This window comes from Lepus europaeus, chromosome 7 (genome assembly GCF_033115175.1).
Source record: "Lepus europaeus isolate LE1 chromosome 7, mLepTim1.pri, whole genome shotgun sequence".
NCBI classification, from domain to species: domain Eukaryota; kingdom Metazoa; phylum Chordata; class Mammalia; order Lagomorpha; family Leporidae; genus Lepus; species Lepus europaeus.
In genome coordinates this window covers 62,425,854-62,445,111 of record NC_084833.1, presented here as the reverse complement: position 1 = coordinate 62,445,111, position 19,258 = coordinate 62,425,854, and the positions used below count along the sequence as shown (strand labels likewise).

At 55.3% G+C, this 19,258-nt stretch overlaps 1 protein-coding gene across 1 annotated transcript in view; it reads left to right on the top strand.

Moving 5' to 3' along the window:
• Positions 1–154: 154 nt before the first annotated feature.
• The window catches only part of STARD10 (StAR related lipid transfer domain containing 10), a 42,345-nt gene continuing 23,241 nt past the window's right edge, over positions 155–19,258 (top strand). Inside the window, exon 1 of the mRNA XM_062196671.1 lies at positions 155–300. Within this exon, the coding sequence (XP_062052655.1) occupies positions 186–300 (115 nt within the window). The 5' untranslated portion in view covers positions 155–185. The remainder of the gene's footprint in view (positions 301–19,258) is intronic.

The window sequence follows — 19,258 nt, the reverse complement described above, 5'->3', positions numbered from 1 at the left end:
GATTGCTGTAGGGGTAACAAGAAAGCGAGGGGGTAGGTCAGAGCCGGGGCGGCCTCCCCCACCACTGTGGACGCGCTCCGGGGGCGGGGCCTCCAGGGCCAGGTCCCTTAACCCCCGCGCGCCCGCGGTGAAGCCGAAAGAAGCCGCCTCCGAGCCGCGCTGCGCTCTCGGCCTGGTCCTTGGATATGCCGCACACCCAGACTCGGGTCTCCACAGACGCCGGGCTTATGCGGGGTGACAGCGGGACAAGAGAGCACGAGGATGAGGCCCCACTTCCGAAGATGATGGCGTCGGAGTCGGGTTCGTGGGGGCTGAAGTAGGAGGCAGCGGAGGGAGGGAGAGAGGACTCGAGGCCCTGGAAGCACCGCGCAGAGGTTCCGGGGCCGGGCTGGCGGCGCGGCGGCCGGGTAGTTCTCGTCCCCGGCCCCGCCTCCCAGGCGGCTAACCGCTAAAGCGCACTGCGGGAGGCTGCAGGTGACGGCTCTGGTACCCGGGTCTCTGTCACCCCGAGGGAGACCTGGATGGTATTCCTGGCTACTGACCCAGCCCTGGCTGTTTCGAGCTTTGGGGCAGTGAACCAGTGAGTGGGAGAAATTTCTCCCACGTCCCCCTGCCTCTCAAGTAAATAATTTCAAAACAAAAAGCAAACCTCCCAGTAGGTTTCCCTGCAGAATCGGCCATGTGAGGAGCAAGATTTAGGGACTCAGTTGATTTAGAAGATTTTGCTCTGCTCCTGGCTCAGAAGAAGGAAGGAGTTGGTGGCCTGCGGTGGCAGGGTGGCCTGGCTGGCAGCCCGGTCTCCTGACTCAGGACCCAACGGGTAACTTGGCTTGGGCAACCTCTGGGGGAGAGATGTGTCTGTGGGTACACCTGACAGTGAGTCGTGGTGGCAGGGAACTGTGGGAACACCTGCTCTTGCGAGGCACCTGGCCAGCGCTCTGCAAAGGGAAGCTGCCGGGAGGAATGAGCAGGGAGTGTGGGGGAGGGGATGGGGAGCCTCCCCCTGGGGCATGGGGTGTAAGGCCCAGCAGGCCAGCTCCCAGGGCGGGAGTGCAGACCTGGCCACCCCAGGAAATGGGAGAGAAATTGGGTGGGTGGGGGGGGGCTGGGGAGCGGTGCGGGTCCCGAAAGTGACGCATCTGTTGGAATTCTGATGGGTATGGGTCACAGGAATTGGTGTGCAGTAAAGCGCAGTGATACCCCAAGACTGTTGACGCCACACTGAACCGGGCTCAGTCTCCCACTTGTCATTGTCCTGGACCGTTGTGACCGTCGCACATGCTGTTGTAGCGGATGTGTGGAACACCGTCACCTCCCGTCAGCCTCCTCCTGTTCACACATCACCTCCTGTGGGACACGACACTTCCCTGCCCTTGCAATGCGTTAAGGCTTCTCTAGCTCCACACATCCACTGTCACCACAGCCATCAACCGTATGGTGACCTGCGGGGTTCCCTTCCAAGCAGGGCCTGGGTCCCGGGAGTCTGTGCGCTCTAGCCATGGCCTGCCTGTTGAAGGTGTACCTCTGTTGAACGTGGCAGATAACGTTCCCCAGAAGTCGTCCCCAGGAGGTGGGTGCAGTGCCCTTGGAGGCCTAGGGCCAGCTGATGACAGTGAACTCCCTTTAGACTGGCCTGACAACACCAGCAAAGAAGCCCAGGGCTGGTGCATTGCAGGCTGTATTTTTTTTTAACTTACTTATTTGAGAGACAGAGAGAAGGCTCCCATCTGCTGCTTTACTCCTCAAATGCCCACAACAGCCATTGCTGGGCCAGGCCAAAGGTAGGAGCCTGGAATCCATCCAGCTCTCTCCCACGGTGGCAGGAACCCTGCCACTTGAGCCAGCACCTGCTGCCCCCAGGATCTGCATTGGCAGGGAGTGGCAGTCAGGAGCCAGAACCAGACGCAGACACAGGCTCTCTGCTATGGGGCATGGCTCTCAACCAACACCCACTCCCAAAACTATATTTTTAAGGTGTACAACTTGATGTTCTCATATACATGAACTTGATTTTGAGTGACTACCATGGTCAGACTAATTTACATCCATTTCCTTGTATAGCTAGCTTCTTTTCAGCAGCAAGAACATTTAAGATCTACTTTCAGCAAATTTCAAGTCTACAGTACATTATCAAGTATAGTTACCATGGTGTACATAAGATAGATAAATTTGACTACATCAAAATGTGAAATTTTTTGGGGAACATTTAATTCTTTTCATTTTACTTGAAAGGCACAGAGACAGAGATCTTCCAAATGACTGGTTCACTTCCCAAATGACAACAATAGCCAGGGCTGGGCCAGGCTGAAACCAGGAGCCAGGAATGCAGGGTCTCTATGTAGGTGGCAGGGACCCAAGTACTTGAGCCTTCACCTTCTGCCTCCCAAGGGTGTGCATTAGCAGGGAGCTGCCAGGCTGGAACTCACGTGCACCCGTACGGGATGTGGGGGTTCCAAACAGCTGCCCCAAATGCCAACCCCAAAATGTAAAATTTCTGAACAACGAAAGACATTATGCTTTACCAAAATTCCAGCAGCATTTCTTGTAGGGATGGAAAAAGCCAACCCAAGGAGGACAAAGTTGGAAGACTCATACTTCCTGATTTCGAGATAAACTACAGAGCCACAGTAGTCAACACCATGTGATACCAACACCGGATAGACACCAAGAATAGAATACAGCTGAGGTCCCAAAATCCAGCCATGCAGGTGAAGACCTGGCTGGATTCGGGGCACCCAGCTGGTGAGGCATCATTCTGAGTGTGTCTGGAGGGTGGTCCAGAGAGTGCACTTAACTGTGGGACGAGTGAGGAGACCTGCTGTCGGGCAGTGCAGGCGAACCCCAGCTCGCCCACAAAAAGGCAGAAGGATCTGCCCTATGCCTCTTGCCTGGAGCTGGGCGCCCGGCTCCTCTTGCTGTGGACGGCAGTCCCCCCTGTTCTCCAGCCTCCAGCCTCGTGCTGAAACTGGCACCCATGGCCGCCCCGGGTTCACAGGACTGCAGATGGGACCAAGAGTTCCCTCACTGGCGTCCTTGGTTCTGAGGCATTCAGATTGGATTGGAGCCATGCTGCTGCCTTGCCTAGTGCACCAGCCTGGAGAATGTAGGAACTCCTGAAACTCAACAACAAAACCCAGACAACCCAATGCAAAAAAATGAGCAAAGAGTTTTAATAGGCCTTTTTCCAAAGATGATAATCAAATAGCCAATAGGCCCATGGAAAGGTGCACAGCACCGTTGGTCATTAGCTAACTGGAAGGAAAGAACTGCAATAAGATACCACTTACACCTACTGGGATGGCTGCCACTTTTAAAAAGGGAAATAAGCATTGGTGAGGATGTGGGGAAGAGTGGGAGGCTCAAAACTGCTGGTGGGGACATTGGTAGCACCGCTGCCATGGAAAACAGTTTGGGAGTTTCCCAGAAGGTAGACACAGCTACCGTTTGGCCCAGCACTCCCACGCCTAGGGTTATAGCCACAAGAATTGAAATCAGGGACCCGAACAGATACTTCTATGCCCCTGTTATACGAACATTATTCAGAATATCTAAAACTTAGGAGCAATGCAAGAGTCCATCAACAGTTGGATGGATAAGCACAATGTGACGTGTACATACATACAGTGGAATATTATTCAGCCATCAGCAAGAATGAAGTTCTGATGCCTGCTACAACGTGGGTGAACTATGAAATCAGTCAGGTACAAAAGGGCAGATTTTGTATGATTCCACTTACATGAAATACATAGAAGAGGAAAATTCATGCAGACAATGTAGACCAAAAGTTACCAGGGCTGGAGGGAGGGAGGAATGGGAGGTGGTTGTGTAGTGTTTACAGAGTTTCTGTTTGGGTGATCAGAATGTTAGAAGTAGTAATGATGGCTTCGCAAGGTTGTCACTGACTTGTACACTTCAACGTTGACAGCTGTACCCTTGGAGTGGGCGTTGTGGTACAACAGACTAAGCTACTGTTGGAGTAAGCCCACAGTGGAGTGCCTAGAACTGAGCACTGCCTCCACTCCCTATCCAGCTTCCTGCTAGGTCTCGGAGGCAGCAGGTGATGGCCCACGCACTTGAGTCCTCACTGCCCTTCTGAGAGACCTGGATGCAGCTCCTGGCCCAGCCCTGGCTGTTGCAGCCATTTGGGGAGTGAACAAGCAGATGGAAGATTGATATTTCTCTCTCTCTCTCTCTCTCTCCCTCTCTCTCTCTCCCCCCACCTCCCTCCCCCCTCTTTCTGTGCCCCATCTCTCCTTTCTGTCACTCTGCCATTCAGATAAATAAGTAAATAACTTTAAAAATAAAACTGCACAATTTGGGGCAGGCATTTGCTACATGAGTTACTATAATTTTAAAAAGGCTTCACTTGAAAGCAAACACCAACAAAACAAAAGGAGCCAACAGATGGAGATAAAATACTTGCAACATCCATAACAAAGTAGTAAAGTCCAGAAGATATAAAGAACTTCCATGAACCAACTAAATAGGAAACCCAGAATAAAACTGAGCACTGGCTGTTATCAGAAAGAAGAAAACATTGTCCACAAAGAATAAAAGTATTTAGAACTATGGATATAAAAGTTAAAGTACAAATGAGGGTCATTTTTTGCTCATTGGATTGGCAAACATTAAGAAACAGAATGGTACTCAAGGTTGATAGAGTGGGGGGAACTAAGAGCCCACCACTCAGTGCTGGAAGGAGTATAAATTGGTCTCTCTTGCGAGGGTAACTTGGGCATCTCTGACATACAGATACACACTTGGACTTGGCAGTCACACCCAGTGTGCAGCAGGTTAGGTGGATACATATAGCATGGTCCCTTCATTTGATGGAACCCAGTGCAGCCCAAAGGAGGAGCTAAATCTGTGTGTCCTGATGTTGGGTGTGTGTCTAATGTACTCCATAATATTTAAAAGCCAACAGGGTTCTAATAGTTATCTTCTGTTCCTAAGTGACGAGACGAAAGGTTCCGACTGTGGTTTGCAGCAGTTTACAAATGACACCTGTAGAAAGGTTTATTTATTTAGATTTGCATATTTATTTGAAAGGCAGAATGACAGAGAAAGATCTTTCATCCACTGGTTCACTCCTCAAATGCCTGCAACATCTAGGGCTAGGCCAGACTGAAACCAGAGGCTTCGTCCAGGACTCCCACCTGGGTGGCAGGAACCCAGACACGTGGGCCATCACCCGTGCCTCCCTGGTGCATTAGCAGGACGCTGGATAAGATGCGCAGGCAGGACTTGAACTGGGCACTCCCATCTGGGATGGGGCAACACACGTGGCAGCATAGCCTGCCGCAGCACGGCGTCCACCGTGGATTTCTTCTTGGTATAGGAAAAACCAAGTGCAAGGTGATCATCATGCCTACTGCTTTTCTCTTCTTCTAGCTGTGGCTTTGCGACTTAGTGACGGAGGGATGCGTTTTCTGTGAATATGATCAGATGAATGTGGAATCACTAACGTCATTTTAGGCAAGTTTGCAGGTTTAGTTTTTGCTTCTTAGTTGTTTCTGTAGCCAATCAAGGGTTATAATTAACAATACACATCTAAAATCGAAACCGTTTAAAAGCGTGGCATCCAGGTTTGGGAAGAGTGAGCTCACCTGTAGCTGTCCTCGTCCCTCTCGGGCTACTCTAACAAAAGACCTTTGACTGAGGCCTTTATGAACATCCGAAGCTGATTGCCGAAGGTTCTGGGGCCTGGGAAATCCAAGCTCAAGGCGAGGCAGGGCTGCTGTCTAGTGAGGGCTCTTTGCTCCAAAGATGGGGCTTTTCCTCTAGCCCTCAACCGGGGGGGACCCCATGAGCTCCCCTAACACTGTGACCTGGGGCGTGAGGGCCCAACAGGTGATGTTTGGGGGCACACGAGCTTTCACACCACAGCGAGAGTCAGCGGGGCTTGGCACTGCCGGCCTGGGCTGCACTCACTGTTGACTGCTAAACCGAAGCCATGTTTGGCAGAGACGAACCGAAACCCCCAGGGGAGAGACAAGCTCGCAGCACTACCCAGCGTCGGCTAATGTGGAGGATGCTTTGAAATAAGCAAGAAAAGGGGCAAAACCCCATCCCGTTTTTTCAGAAGTCAGCTTGAAGTGATGTGAATAAGAGGAATACAGACTTCTCCAGTTAATATGGTAGAGGTAGAGTGGGAAGCAGACAGGAGAGTCCCTCACAAGGAAGTTCAAGCCTCAGGTTGCTGAAGTGTGTTGCTTTCAGAAAGTGTTCGAGAAAAAAAACAAAACAGACCCAACCAAAGGGAAGTCTGCCCCGAGCCGCAGGGCCAGAGCTGGTCCTGGGAGACAACCTAGTGTCTCAGTGATGCGGTTGGGGCACTGGAAGGGCCTCAAGGGAGGGAGAAAGGGGGACAGGCAGCCCTGCTCTGCAGCCTCTGGTCTGAGGCCCGACTTTATTGAAGGGACAGTGACGTGGGGCAGAGCAAATCAGGTCGCGTGTCTACCTTCCCTACCCCCAATCCTCCCAGCTTTTGAAGGTTTTAGAACACTGATCTCTGTGCAAAACAGCTGATTCAGTTGATACAATTTTTTAAAAAGGTTTATTTGAAAGGCAGAGTTATGGGGAGGTGAGGGGTGAGAGATCCTCCATCTGCTGGTTCACTTGCTGCATGGCCACAATGGCTGGGACTGAGCCAAGCTAAAGCCAGGAGCCCGGAACTCCATCTCAGTCTCCTACATGAGTGTAGGGGCCCAAGAAAGAAGCTCCTGGCTCCTGGCTTTGGCCTGGTCTGGCTCCAGCGTTTGTGGCCATTTGGGGAGTGAACCAGCGGATGGAAGATCACTCTCTGTCTCTCTTTCTCTCTTTGTAACTCTACCTTAAAAAAAAAAAAAAAAAAAAGATTATTTCTGCTTCCAGCATGAGGCAGAGATTAGTGGAGTTTATTTATTTATTTTTTTTTTATTTTAGCTGATACAAACACAGAGTTATATAATTTTTCTTGTTGAAATTTTCATACTCTGGGTTTCAAGAAATTGGCCAAATTTGAACTTGGGAGAGAAGTCAAAGTCACTACCTAGCTCTAGAAGGGAGAATCTGGTAGGGGAGGGATCCCACTTCTCCCGTTTCTTCCTCGTGGGTAGGTTTCTTTTATGGAAAAGAACAGAGCTTAAAATTATTATTTGATGCTAATTCTACTTAAGAACTGATGAGACTATTTTTCCATAAGTTAATATGGTATTTTCTTGATTGAAGAATTATACTTCTAATTTTCCTTTGTTACCTCCCTTAGAGTAAGTACACATTTTTAGTACAGCCTACTTGTATTTTTCCATTGTCCCCAAGTTTAAAAATATTTACATTATAATAGTTCACAGTTTTTTCACAGCAAATGGCTTCATTTTCTACCATGAGCAAGGCAGACTTTTAAAAACAAAGCAAGTCTTTCAGCATCCATTCAAGCTGTCAGCAGCATCCACACAGTAAGAGCAGCCAAACAGAGCCATAAATGTGCTTGTCCACGCAGGGGCCACCAATAACGTGGGCAGCTTAGCTTTACCCGTGGGGACTCCAGAGACGCGCTCGAGAGGCAGCCCCCGGCCTAGCTGTCCGTTCCGGTGAGGATCAGCCCGTCGTGTCCGGTCCCTTTGCTTATTGCACATTTGTGCCGACTCCTCGAAGAGACCAGGGCCTAGGCAAAGGCCTGTGTAAGAGCAGGCTAGGCCCTGGCCTGCTCATTCCCACGCTTGACATCAGCGTGGCAGCGAAGATGCCTGGAGATGGTTTCAGGAAAGGCTTGGCGGAAGTCTCAGTCCCAGTGGGGTTGACAACTGCACTGCCACGTGACCGGAGAATAGCCCTGTTCTTTGTCCCTTTGGGCTTAATCTTTAGTCTAAGCTGGCTGAAAAGAGTGACCGTTGACGGCAGGGACTGGTAGCCAGCACAGAGCAAACAGCCCCGTGAGTATGGCCGGCCGCTTGACTGTGGGTCTGCCGCTGGAGGGTCGTCCTGGGGTGGCCCCTCGCCTGGGAGTGCGGAAGCCGTGCCGGCTGCTGCGGAGCGGTGGGGGCAGGTCGTGCCCAAAGCAGCTGCACTGACAGGGAGGCAGGAGGCAGCAGTGGTCGTGCGGCTGCATCCCAAGGCTCCTGCATGGTGGCGGCACTGTCTTCGCTCTGCAATGATGTCAGTCTGATGCCAGAGGCAAGGAGCCAGAGCACAGCAGTGGCTGTGAGTGGCACAGATGGCACGTACCTGTGGGTGGCCTCCACCGGAACGCTGAGGATGGAGCTCTGCTCGGACTGAGATGAAGCCAGCGAGGAAGAGACAGCTGTGGAAGCGCAGGAGCCCAGGCGGATGGTGACAGCCAAGGGCCTGGTGAACCTCAGCCACTGCCAGGGACATCAGGAAGCATCCATCACGCACCAGCACGTTGCCTGCCACTGACAGGGCAGCGATGGCCAGCTCCCGTCCGCAGACTGCAGTTCCTAAGCCTCCAGTGGCCAAGCAAGGCCACCGGGGGCCTGGGCATCTCCGCCCTGACAGTGCCCAGTGTGTGCCTCTCCCCACGGCCTCTTGAAATTGGGTGAAATGTCAGTGAAGCAACTTGTATTTTGACAAGCTCACAGCACGGCAGAGCTGTGTGTAAGGGGTTCCCATCAGAACTGCTAAGTGCCCCAAGGTCTTATTTCCTTGAGAACAACAAAGTAAAGCAATGGGAGATTTTTTTTAAAAAGATTTATTTATTTATTTGAAAGAGTTACAGAGACAGAGGGAGAGACAGATCTTCCATCTGCTGGTTCACTCCAGATAGCCACAATGGCCAGAGCTGGGCCATACAGAAGCCAGGAGCCAGGAGCTTCTTCCAGGTCTTCCATGTGGGTGCAGGGTCCAAGCACTTGGGCCATCTTCCACTGCTTTCCCAGGGGAGTTAGCAAGGAGCTGGTTCAGAAGTGGAACAGCTGAGGCTCGAGCCAGCCCCCATATGGGATGCTAGTATCACAGGCAGTGGCTTTACTGGCTACACCACAACACCAGCCCCAGCAATGTGAGATATGTTCAGAAATCCCTTACCTGAATTTCTACCCCTGGGCTGTAAATCCTGTCCACTTATGGCCTTAAAGTCCCCAGGCAAAAGTATCTTTCTGCTTCATGTAATCCCTTCCTTCCTTCCTTCCTTCCTTCCTTCCTTCCTTCCTTCCTTCCTTCCTTCCTTCTTCCCTCGCTCCCTCCCTCCTTCCCTCCCTCCCTCCTTCCCTTTCTCTTTTAACGTTCATGTAATTTCCAAAAGCAAAGTTTCTGATAGCCCATGACTTTAGAAAGCAAGTTAGTAAAAATGAAGTCGCCATTCAAATCAGGGGGTCATTATGAGATTTCTCAGCCACAGTGTACGTCCTTGAGAAATATACTACTTGCTGTGAATTACACAGCTGTTTTTCTCTGTGTCTACTATTAGCCTGATGAATGGCAGGGCTGATGTTTATCATCCAAACCAGTGTTTAGGTTTTCAAGGAACCAACACAGACTGGTAACGCCAGTGAGTGGCTAGGAACAGGGGTCCAGCAGCCACAGACTAGCTGCCTTATACTGGACGGTGCCCACCCTGAACGTTGCCATCACTGCCGGAACTGCTGCTTAACCGCAGTGAGCGCAGTCTCCAACGAGTGATGGGGAAGGAAGCCCTCTGGGACGGGCAGGCAGCTGACGAGTAGTATTTTTTTTTTTTTTGAAAGTCTGTATTTATTTATTTGAAAGGCAGAGTGACAAAGGCAGGAGAGGCAAAAAAAAAAAAAAAAAAAAAAAGATCGTCCATCCACTGGTTCACTTTCTAAATGGTCACAACAGCCAGGGCTGGGCCACGCCAAAGCCAAGAACCCAGAACTCCATCCAGTTCTCCCACATGGGTGCAGGGGCTCAGGTACTTGGGCCATCTTCCACTGCATTCCCAGGCGCATTAGCAGGGAGTTGCATTAAGCTCCTCCTGGGGGCAAAGAGCTTAGTATTGAAATGAAGCAAAGGGGGACTGGTGTTATAGCAGAGTAAGTTGCCACCGCATGCAAGGGTTCCAGTGAGTCCCTGCTGCTCCACTTCTAATCCAGTTCCCTGCTGATGGCCTGGGAAAGCAGCAGAGGAGGGCCTACGTAGTTGAGCCCCTGCATCCATGTGGGAGATCTGGAGGAAGCTCCTGGTTCCTGAGTAGACCAGCTCCGGCCATTGTGGCCATCTGTGTAGTGGACCAACAGATGGATGATCTCTGTCTCTCCCTCTCTCCCTGTAACTCTGGCTTTCAAATAAATAAACAAACAAATAAGCAAAGGGTGACCTGTGGATACTTTCTGACCCATCTGGGCAGGGGTTGCTCTTGCAGTAGGGTCTGGACCAGTCTGGCTACGAACTTGTATCTCCCTGGAATGTGGCTGAGAACCTAAAGCACAACTCCAGAGAACATCAGGAGCTTTTCCAGCTGGTGGAGCCTTAGCCTGTGACACCCCCACGTGGGAGACCCAGATTGCGGGCTCCATTCCCAACTTCGGTGGGGGGCATCCAGGAAGTGAACTAATGGGTGGGACCTCTAAAATAAATACATTTTAAAAACTTAGCAATACTGCTCAGCTCCTCGACAGCTACTGTGTAACTCACGTGTAACTGGAACACACACCCCACCGCCAGAGCTCTTGGGTATGGAGCATCATTTCAGGGCTAGCACAGTTCCAAAAACTCCATCTCCCAACGTGCCACCGGCCCTTCTTCGCGACCCTTGCTCTTGGACTTCTGGGAGACGTAGTTTTAACAGCGTTCCAATCCCAGAGGGTTTCTACCTGAGAACTACAACTCCCATGAGGCAGTGCGCAGGGCATTTCGGTCGACTTCGTAGCGGTCTCCGAGTTTGCGATACTGGACTCCAGAGGCGGAGCGGAGCGGCAACTGGAATGTCAGAGTCCCCGGTGAGGAGGATGGCTCTGGCTGTGCCTCCTCCTGTGCTGCTTAGCTCCCTGCTGCTCTGGGGCTCCTCTTCAACCCAAGAGGAGCAGATAGGAGCCCCGGGGAGCCGGGTGACAAAGCGGCCACGACCGCTGCGCAGGCGCAAGTGCGGGGCCTCGCGGCCTCTGTAAACACTGAAGGGCGCCTGCGCAAACGGAGGTTCTCGGGATGGACACGTGGGGGCGCCTGAGCGAGGATAACAGTAATAAATTTCGTAGTAACGTACCCGTCGTCTTTGCTGTTATTTCATGGTTTGCAACGTACGGTCCTCTTCATTGCTTCTGCGTGGAGTCTCACGGCAGTCCTACAAATGGAACAACCAGCTCCCAGACTCACAGTGTAGAGGACCAGAGAAGGCTCAGGAGCGAGGCCTGGCGCCCCGGCCCTGCCTCTGACTTGTTGGGTACCTGCGGTAATTCTGTTCCCTCACAGAGCTTAAACTTCGTCTTTTGTACAGGAGGCCAGGTCACTGAGAGGATCAAATGAGAACCGTGGGTGAAAACTCAATTCCTGAGCAGTGTGTAAAGGCGAACGATGATTATAGTCAGGAGCTCACAGACTGAGGGACCCATTTCCTTGATCTACAGATTGCAAAACTGAGGACCCGAAGAGGAGCAAGGGCTTGCCCCAGGCGTGGCCATCTGGGAGCAAAGGTTAAAGCGCCACTGTTTTGCCATTAGTTCAGGAACCCTCCCTTGCTTGCCCCAGCAAGGACCGGTGTCTTTGTTGGATACGGGGTTAGAGCAACCAAGCATACCCCTGACCCGATGGAGGCAGTAGAAGGAAAGATCTGGAGAATCCTGGAGGACAAGAACAGTGCTGCTGGAGTTGGAGGGCAGCCCAGGTGTCTCAGGACAGTGGCCCAGGTAAGGGCGAGAACACAGGCATGACAGCTGAGGGGGCAGCAGGCAGAGCACGGGCTCTGAACAGAAAGGAGCGTGAAGGCATTGGACTTTGTTTCTGAGCCTGAGTGGAACTGGGTGCTCAGGTCACTCCACGCAGGGCCAGTGGCAGCTGCAGGGGATACCCGGATGGCCTGGAGGATGAGGACAGGAAAGGACGCACATTGAAGTGAGACCAGGAGTTACTCCCCCAGACAGCCGGAACAGCGGGGTGGCACCGTGGACACACCATGCCACCTGCAGGACCCTGCAGCCATCCACGGAGGAGGTGAGCCTTTCTCTGCGGTGAAGCTAGGCTCTCCAAGCTGTTTCTCTCAGTACTCTTGGAGGGGCTGGGATCTGGTTGCAGCTGGGGCCCCCTCAGGCTTGTTGTGAAAGGCAGGTGTTTGTAGTGTCAGGAACCCAAGATCCTCCCCACCTGCAAGTCCCTAAGCTCCAGGTGCTTACCTGTCCATTCTGTTTCTCAGCTGGGAAAACGGAGGCTAAAGATGGAAAAGGACTCTCTCCTTTATTAAAAAAAATTTTTTTTATTTATTTGAAAGCCAGAGTTATATATAGAGAAAGACAGAGAGTGAGGCCTTTCCATCTGCTGGTTCACTCTGTAGATGACCACAACAGCCAGGGCTGGGCCAAGCTGAAGCCAGGAGCTTCATCTGGGTCTCCCATATGGGTGCAGGGGCCCAAGCACTTGGGCCATTTTCAGCTGCTTTCCCAGGAGCATTAGCAGGGAGCTAAGTGGAGCAGCCAGGACAGTAACCGACACCTATATGGGATGCTGGCATTGCAGGCAGCGGTTTTATTCGCTGAGCCACAAACGCCAGCCCCGAAAGGACTCTCTTAAGGACACCCAGGCATAGGGGTAGAACTGGACTAGGACAGGGATCTTTCCGTTACATGACAGTGATCAAACATCTTCATCAAACATTTATTGAGTGTCTGATGTATACTCTGAGAAGAGCGGCCTTGGGGAAGCAAACAGAAGCCAGGATTGGCTTTTACCGGGTCTTCCTGGTGACATAATGCTGTGCCCCTGGGTGAGTCACCACCCCTCTCTGAGCCTCAGGCCGTCTGTGGGGCGAGTGTGGTAAGCCTTGTCTGGGGCTGTCTCCAGGTTTAACTGGAAATTAAATGAGTTAAGACCTGTTAAGTGCGTAGAGCAGCACCAAGCACAGGGCAGGCCCTTTAATCAATGCTAGCCACATTGTCGTAAGCACAGGCTGAGGCAGGTAGCTCCTGGGCTTCTGCTAGAGCCCCGTGGGGCACGGGGGGGGGGGGGTCTGCCTGCCTTCCAGGTATCTCTGCACCGCGCCCTGCCCTGGGTATCGGCATTTCTGGAAGCTGATGGGGGCAACCGTGTGTCCATCTCCTCCTCCGACCCTGGGAGCCTGGCCCAAAGAGGTGTGTCCGGTGTTCACACCTCACGTGCACGCGATTCCATTCCCCGCTGAGGCCCGGAGTTAGGGTGATTCTTTCCCACAGCTGCACATTCCATCCCTCCATCCCTGACGGTCACACCAAAACCAGATCCCAGCCTCTTCCCAGCCCTTCCTGCCGTGGGGTCCCACACAGCCCTCCCTCCCTGCAGGGCAGAAGCTCAAGAGGGCGGCCGACAGGTTCTTGGCCTGTGTTTCCCGTGAATGGTGCAGGGGCTGCGGCCCCGGAGACGGGGGAGCGAGGGTCACCTGGGTGAGAGTCAGGGCCCAACATGAGATCCTCCACCCCAGCCACCCGCTTTGAAGGCGGAGATGACTTCAGCATCGATCCAGGCCTCCCTAATGGAAGTCTGGTGCAAACCCCTTATTACAGCGGAGAACAGCCAGCCCCGCAGAAAGGTGGGAACTGAGGCTCCTGCTGACTGCAGGTGAGGGCTCGGCCCAGCAGCTGCATAGGAGGGGCCGAGCTCAGCTCCATCGCTCTGCCCCCCAGAGCCCCCGCAGTCCTTTGTGGAGGCCCCCAGTGTGGCCACCTGGGGGCCAGGTTGGGGAGCTGGAGGGCTAAGGGGAGGTGGAGCGTAGTCTCTGGTCGGAGGGAAACCCAGAGCTAGCCTGGGGCCCCGGGTGGGGAGGGCCCAGGGAGCTCTCCGTGGAATGTGTGACTCCTGTGGGATTCTGGGCCTTAGTAATCAGTCCGAGGCAGCAGAGGATAAAAATACCACGGGAGCACACTCCTGGGGGAGGGGCGCAGCGCAGATTCAGGAATGAGTCACAGAGCCCAAGCCCTAAATTTAGAAGATGCTGGAGGAGGCAGCGTTCCCCCCGGGGGAGGCCTGGGAGATGCCTGCTGACCTGGGGCCCCACGGAGTCAGTGAGGGAAGGGCCATTGGCGGGAGTCCCCACCCCCACCCCAGAGCCAAGCATGCTGCAGGGATCTCCTCCGGGAGCGGACTTTGACCCCAGCACGCACCTTGACCCAGGGCAGAGCCTGCAGCCCCAGTCTCAGTCGGACCCCCAGGGAATCCCCGCCATGGCAGCCCTGCACAGGCTCTTGGAAATGAGCCCCAGGAGGGGCACGGCCAGGCGCCCGGTGCCTTCGGCTGTCTTGGTGCCTGGTTGGCAGACACTGAGGAGGGGGCTGGGCAGGTGCAAGGAGCAAGCACTGTTGAGTGAAGGCCTCCCACCGGGGACCCAACCAGGGGTGGGATGGGGGCGAGGGAGAGGACTGAGAGGTCACCGTCCCTGTTTGCTTCTCCGCTGACCCTCCAGGCTCTCCGTTAGCCCAGGACAGGAGAAGAGGGAGGCACTGCCTGCAGGTCAGGGGACAAAGATGTGGGAAGGAGGCCATGCCTCAACGACAGATGCCAGGCCCAGGATAAGGTGGCTCAGAGATGGGCGCCAACAGCAGCCGCGGCAGTTACTGAAGACGCTATGCTAAGGGTCCGTGCGCCCTAACTCACTTCATCCCCGTGGTGGTGACAGCAACTATCAGTCTACCCATCTTAGAAATGGGACAGCTGAGACACAGAAAGGTTCAGTCGCCGACCCCAGGTCACACACTTAAGTAAGAGGGGTTCTGCCCAGACAGCCTGGCTCCCTAGCCCCTGCTGTTGTCCCAGACCTGTCCTCCAGCCTCTGCACACCACAGCCCCGGGAGCGCCCTGTGCCTGGCTCAGGCTCAGGGTGTCTAACCAGAGCCCGCCCTCACCGCCAGCAGGAAGGACCTGGCGATGACACCCCAGCCCCTCGCCCAGCTCCCTGGGGAGGCTTCTGGAGCAGCGTTACCCTGACAGGGAACCGGGCCTGCAGCCGTGTGGGGCGTCACCAGGGCAGGTAGTGTCGCCATCCAGAAGGGCCCAGGTAGGCTGGCCACCCCATCGCTCTGCAGCTCTGCAGGCGGGGGTCCCCCTGCTGCTGCCTGCGGGCACTGCTGCCTGCAGCAGCTCGGTTCGATTGCGGGTCGATACCTGCTCCACAAGCCTTGGCGTTTCCTGTCACAGGAGCCCCATCCGTCTGCCTGACCAGGCCCTCCCCCTGGACTCCGGGCTCCAGCGGGGGGCTGGGGGGCCCCTTGGGACCTTGGGGAAGGACAAGGTTGTCCAGGTGTCCCAGCGTGGGAGAATCCAGCCCGAGACCACAGCCCTGTTCCTGGCAGCAGTGCGACTTCCTCCTTCTGGTTCCTTCTTGGTAATCTCGAAGCTGGGCCTGACTCAGGAGCTAGCAGGGCCTCTGGGCGAAGCTCAGGACCACCTCTGGGTGAGGGGAGAGGGCAGGGCCCCCCCAAGCCCCTAAGCTATTACTGCTCCCGAGGGAAGAGGCTCCTGGGAACACTTTGCTGCCTGAATGCTGTGGGCACCTGGGGGGTAGCTCTGCTTCCCGTCCCCAGAGGACAAGCCAGGACAGCAGGGTGGGCTCTGTGTCCTGCTGGGCCTTTTTTCCCATCAGCTGTCACGTGGGGCTGATGCTCCCTAGTGGCCCTTCTGGCCAAGGGGCTATGAGATGGGACAAAATGAGTGTGGCCAGTGCTCACCCTGCCCAGGGCACCTCCATAGAGAGTTTGTGGGGACAGGTGTGTGCACCACTCTGACCTGGGCGCTGGCCCCAGGGGTCTGTACCGGAACCTAGCTGGTGCCGGGTGGGTGTGGCAGGGCCTCTGTGGCAAGTTTGCCAGGCTTCCCAAATACCTGGCACGGGCTTACAGTGAATCGCACTCATCATTTCTGATCTGAAATTCTCCTTTCACGCAAAGTCCTGTGTTTGTGACAGCTGCGCCTTAGTGCCGCGTGCGCCCTGGCATGGCCATGCTCGCGTGTGTGCCTGGGTCGGGCCGGCCACGTCTGGGACCGAGACAGAGCATGCTGCGGGGGCCTGTGACAGCAGTATAAGGTGCTGTATGGGGATGTGGGTGGCCCTGAGTGGGTGGCGCCGTGGGGCTCTGGCAGCTCCCTCAGGGGCGTGAGCTCCGCCCTGCGCAAACACTTAGATCCAGGTCCACACACTCAGATCTGGGCTGCGGTGCCTCCATGTACTCTGTCCCGGGCCTTTCCCCAGGGCCCCTGGCACCACCTGCCCCCCTGCTGCTTCCTGGTGACATCACACAGGTCACTGCCTAATCTTCTAGAACAGCGCTTCCAGGACACTGCCTCATTGCCTGGACAACCTGGGAATTTGTTTCACCCAAACTGGCCCCTGAGGAGGGGGCGGGGGAAGAACGGGTTGCTGGGGGGGCTCTTATCTCCCAGAGGGGAGATCAAGGCAGCCATCTGTCTGGCTAGATGGTGAGTAAGGGTGGACCCTAGGAGTAAGGCAAGACTAGGGGCCTCTCACTGTCCAGGCCACTGGGCCGCCTGGGGGCTGCTGGGGGAGGCTGAGAAAGGGCAGTGTCTGGGTGAGGGTCATTAGGAGGCAGGTGGGGGTCAGCAGGCTCGGGCTCTAATTCCTGCCCTGTCCCTGCTGGCTGGACCTTTGTTGGGCCATCTCTATGGGGGAGGGGGCGAGGGGGTGGGGAGGAGATGGGGCCAGGTGATAGCAGCCTGAGTCTTTAGTTCTTGTAGGGGGGACTGGAGGGAAGTATTAGGGTACAGGTCATGGGTGGCTGCAGGCAGGTGCCTGACCTCTGCCCCCACACTGTTGGGGGTGTGAATCTCCCCAAATGATGCCCGATGACCCCATCGCAGCCCTGGGGTACTGGAGGTCCCCCATGGGCTCTGACTTGTGTGACCCAGTGTCCTTCCCTGGCCTCAGCGCTCTCTGCCAGGGGCACGTGTGAGACACAGGCCTGCTTGGCGCCCCGACAGTGAACTCGCACATCCCTGTGACGCTTCTCAGCTTGCTAAGCACCTTCTCGTCCACACTGTCACCTTCCGCACCCACTCTGGCTCTTGCTCTGTGAGGCCAGGTTCTGGAGCTGGCGCTCAGAAAAGAGCCAAGCCAGAGCCCCACCCCGGGGGTGCTGGGAGAGGCTCCTCTGTCCGCCTCCTGTAGAGGGAACTGGGTCTGGGGCAGGGGGCTGTTGTGGGCGGAGCAGGGGCCACGCTTTCCTGCCTTTTCCACCGTGCAATCTTCCCTAAGACGCCTAACGGCCAAATCCAGAGGTGGGTCCCTTAGTACTTTTGGTTGGAGCCGAGCGGTTTTGGACAGGGTGCCTCTCCTTGCCCCATGTCCCCAGCTCCATTCTGGCAGCAAACAGGATTCTATACAACTCTGTTCATTGCAATGATTCTCAGATGAAGCCAGGAACTGGTGGAGCCAGGATGTAAACCTGGGGCACAGGCCCTTTGCACTGCCAGGCTGTGGGAGGCAGGGGTGGCACCCCTCCCTCAGAGGCCCTCCCAGCCCTCCCGGGCTCACTCATCTGTCCTAGAGCCGATGGGGCCCTCATCTCTGCAGCCTGGGGTGTCCTGAATCCACTTTGTCTGGAGGGGCCCTAGCAAGGGCAGATTGGCGGGGAGTAGGATGGGGTGATGGCCTTTGGCTCCCTTACTGGCCCGCCAGCCTGACCTGAAACCCAGACTCAGCGCTGTGCCCAGGGCTCAGCCACCCAAGCCTGGGAGTACCCAGTCCCCGCCCCCCAAGACCCAAAGGATTCATTTAGTTAATCTGTGTTTGGGTGTGAGTGATGGTTGGTTCCTGCCATCTGCAGCTCCCTGGACATCTGTCTGTCAGCCCTCTGGGGTGAGGAAGTCCTTCTGTCTGTCAGCCCTCACCGCCACCTCTGCTGTCAACCCAGCCTGGTCTGTTTCTCCCTGGCCTGGGTGATGGGCATGCCTGCTGTCTGCTGGGATGTGTGTCACTGGGGCACTAAACAGGCAGAGCCACAGGGCCAGTGCTGCCATCTGTTTTTGTCGCGGAAGAACCCAGAGGCTACGGTTAACAAAGCAGGCGTTGGCTGTGCCAGCGGCCCCTTTGGGTCTCCCACTAGCCTGGGAGTCAGAGTGTCAGAGAAAGCCATGGAGGCCAGGGCCAGGGCACTGGGCCGGGGGCACAGAGCCAACCCCTCCACCTCCGCTCTTTCCCAGGCAGTGTACAAAGAGCGTCCGTCAGCAGTGGGGTGTGTGTGTGTGTCATGGTCTGACTCTGCCTCCCACGCTGTGGATGGCAGGCCTGGCGATCCGAGGCCACCCCATGGCTCACTTCACAGCGCTCACTTTCCAGAATGCTCTTTGGGGTCTCTTGCCTTCGGGGCTCCCTACTCACCCCCACTCATTTCTAAAATTAGGTCTGATTTATAAACATCTTCCAAGTCTGGAAGAAACACCTCTATTTGTGAACCCAGCTTAACGATGCTTCCTTTTCCTCTTAGTGTCTTAAGGAAAGCTGCTCCATCAGGAGGCCCTGGGTGGGGAGGCCAGGAGCTGCCTTGGGCCATGCGTGCTGATTCCCAGACAAGGTGGTGGGCAGCAGGGCAGAGAAAGAACCCCTGGGGCAGGAGGAGGCAGACGAGCCCAGGATTGCAGGCCGGTGGGCACGTGCTGGGCCCTGAAAGCTGCCCACCCCAGGCCTCCCCTTCCCCTCTCTGGTCTGACTGAACGCTCAGCCTGAGACGGGCTGCTGCTTGCACACTAGCCTGGCCTCAGTTCCCACAGACACCATGGAGGCCGAGCTGGCACTAGGACCCAGGGCGCAGAGGCAGCCTTCTAGGGCTGGAGAGGGTAGCTGGACGGACGCCCCAGGGCAGCAGCCTGCCCTGCCTGGGCAGGGACCAGGGAGCCCCAGAGCTCTGAGGGTGCCTGCTCTTGGGAGCGCAGTGCTGCCCGGGTCGGGGTGGGGCGCCTTGTACTAAGGAGAGGTAGGGTAGACAAGGGCTGCAGATCCAGGGCTGGCGGAGGGGGTCTTCCCAGGTTGGGTAAAGCTCCCAGGTGGGAGTGACAAGGTTCACAGCGACAGCCTGTGAACCTTGAGCCTTGCACCTGTGCGCAGGAGCTGGGAGTTGGTTGGGTGTGTTCAGGTCCCACGTGCCTCCAGGTTGTTTGGGGGTTGAGAGCTGCAGGC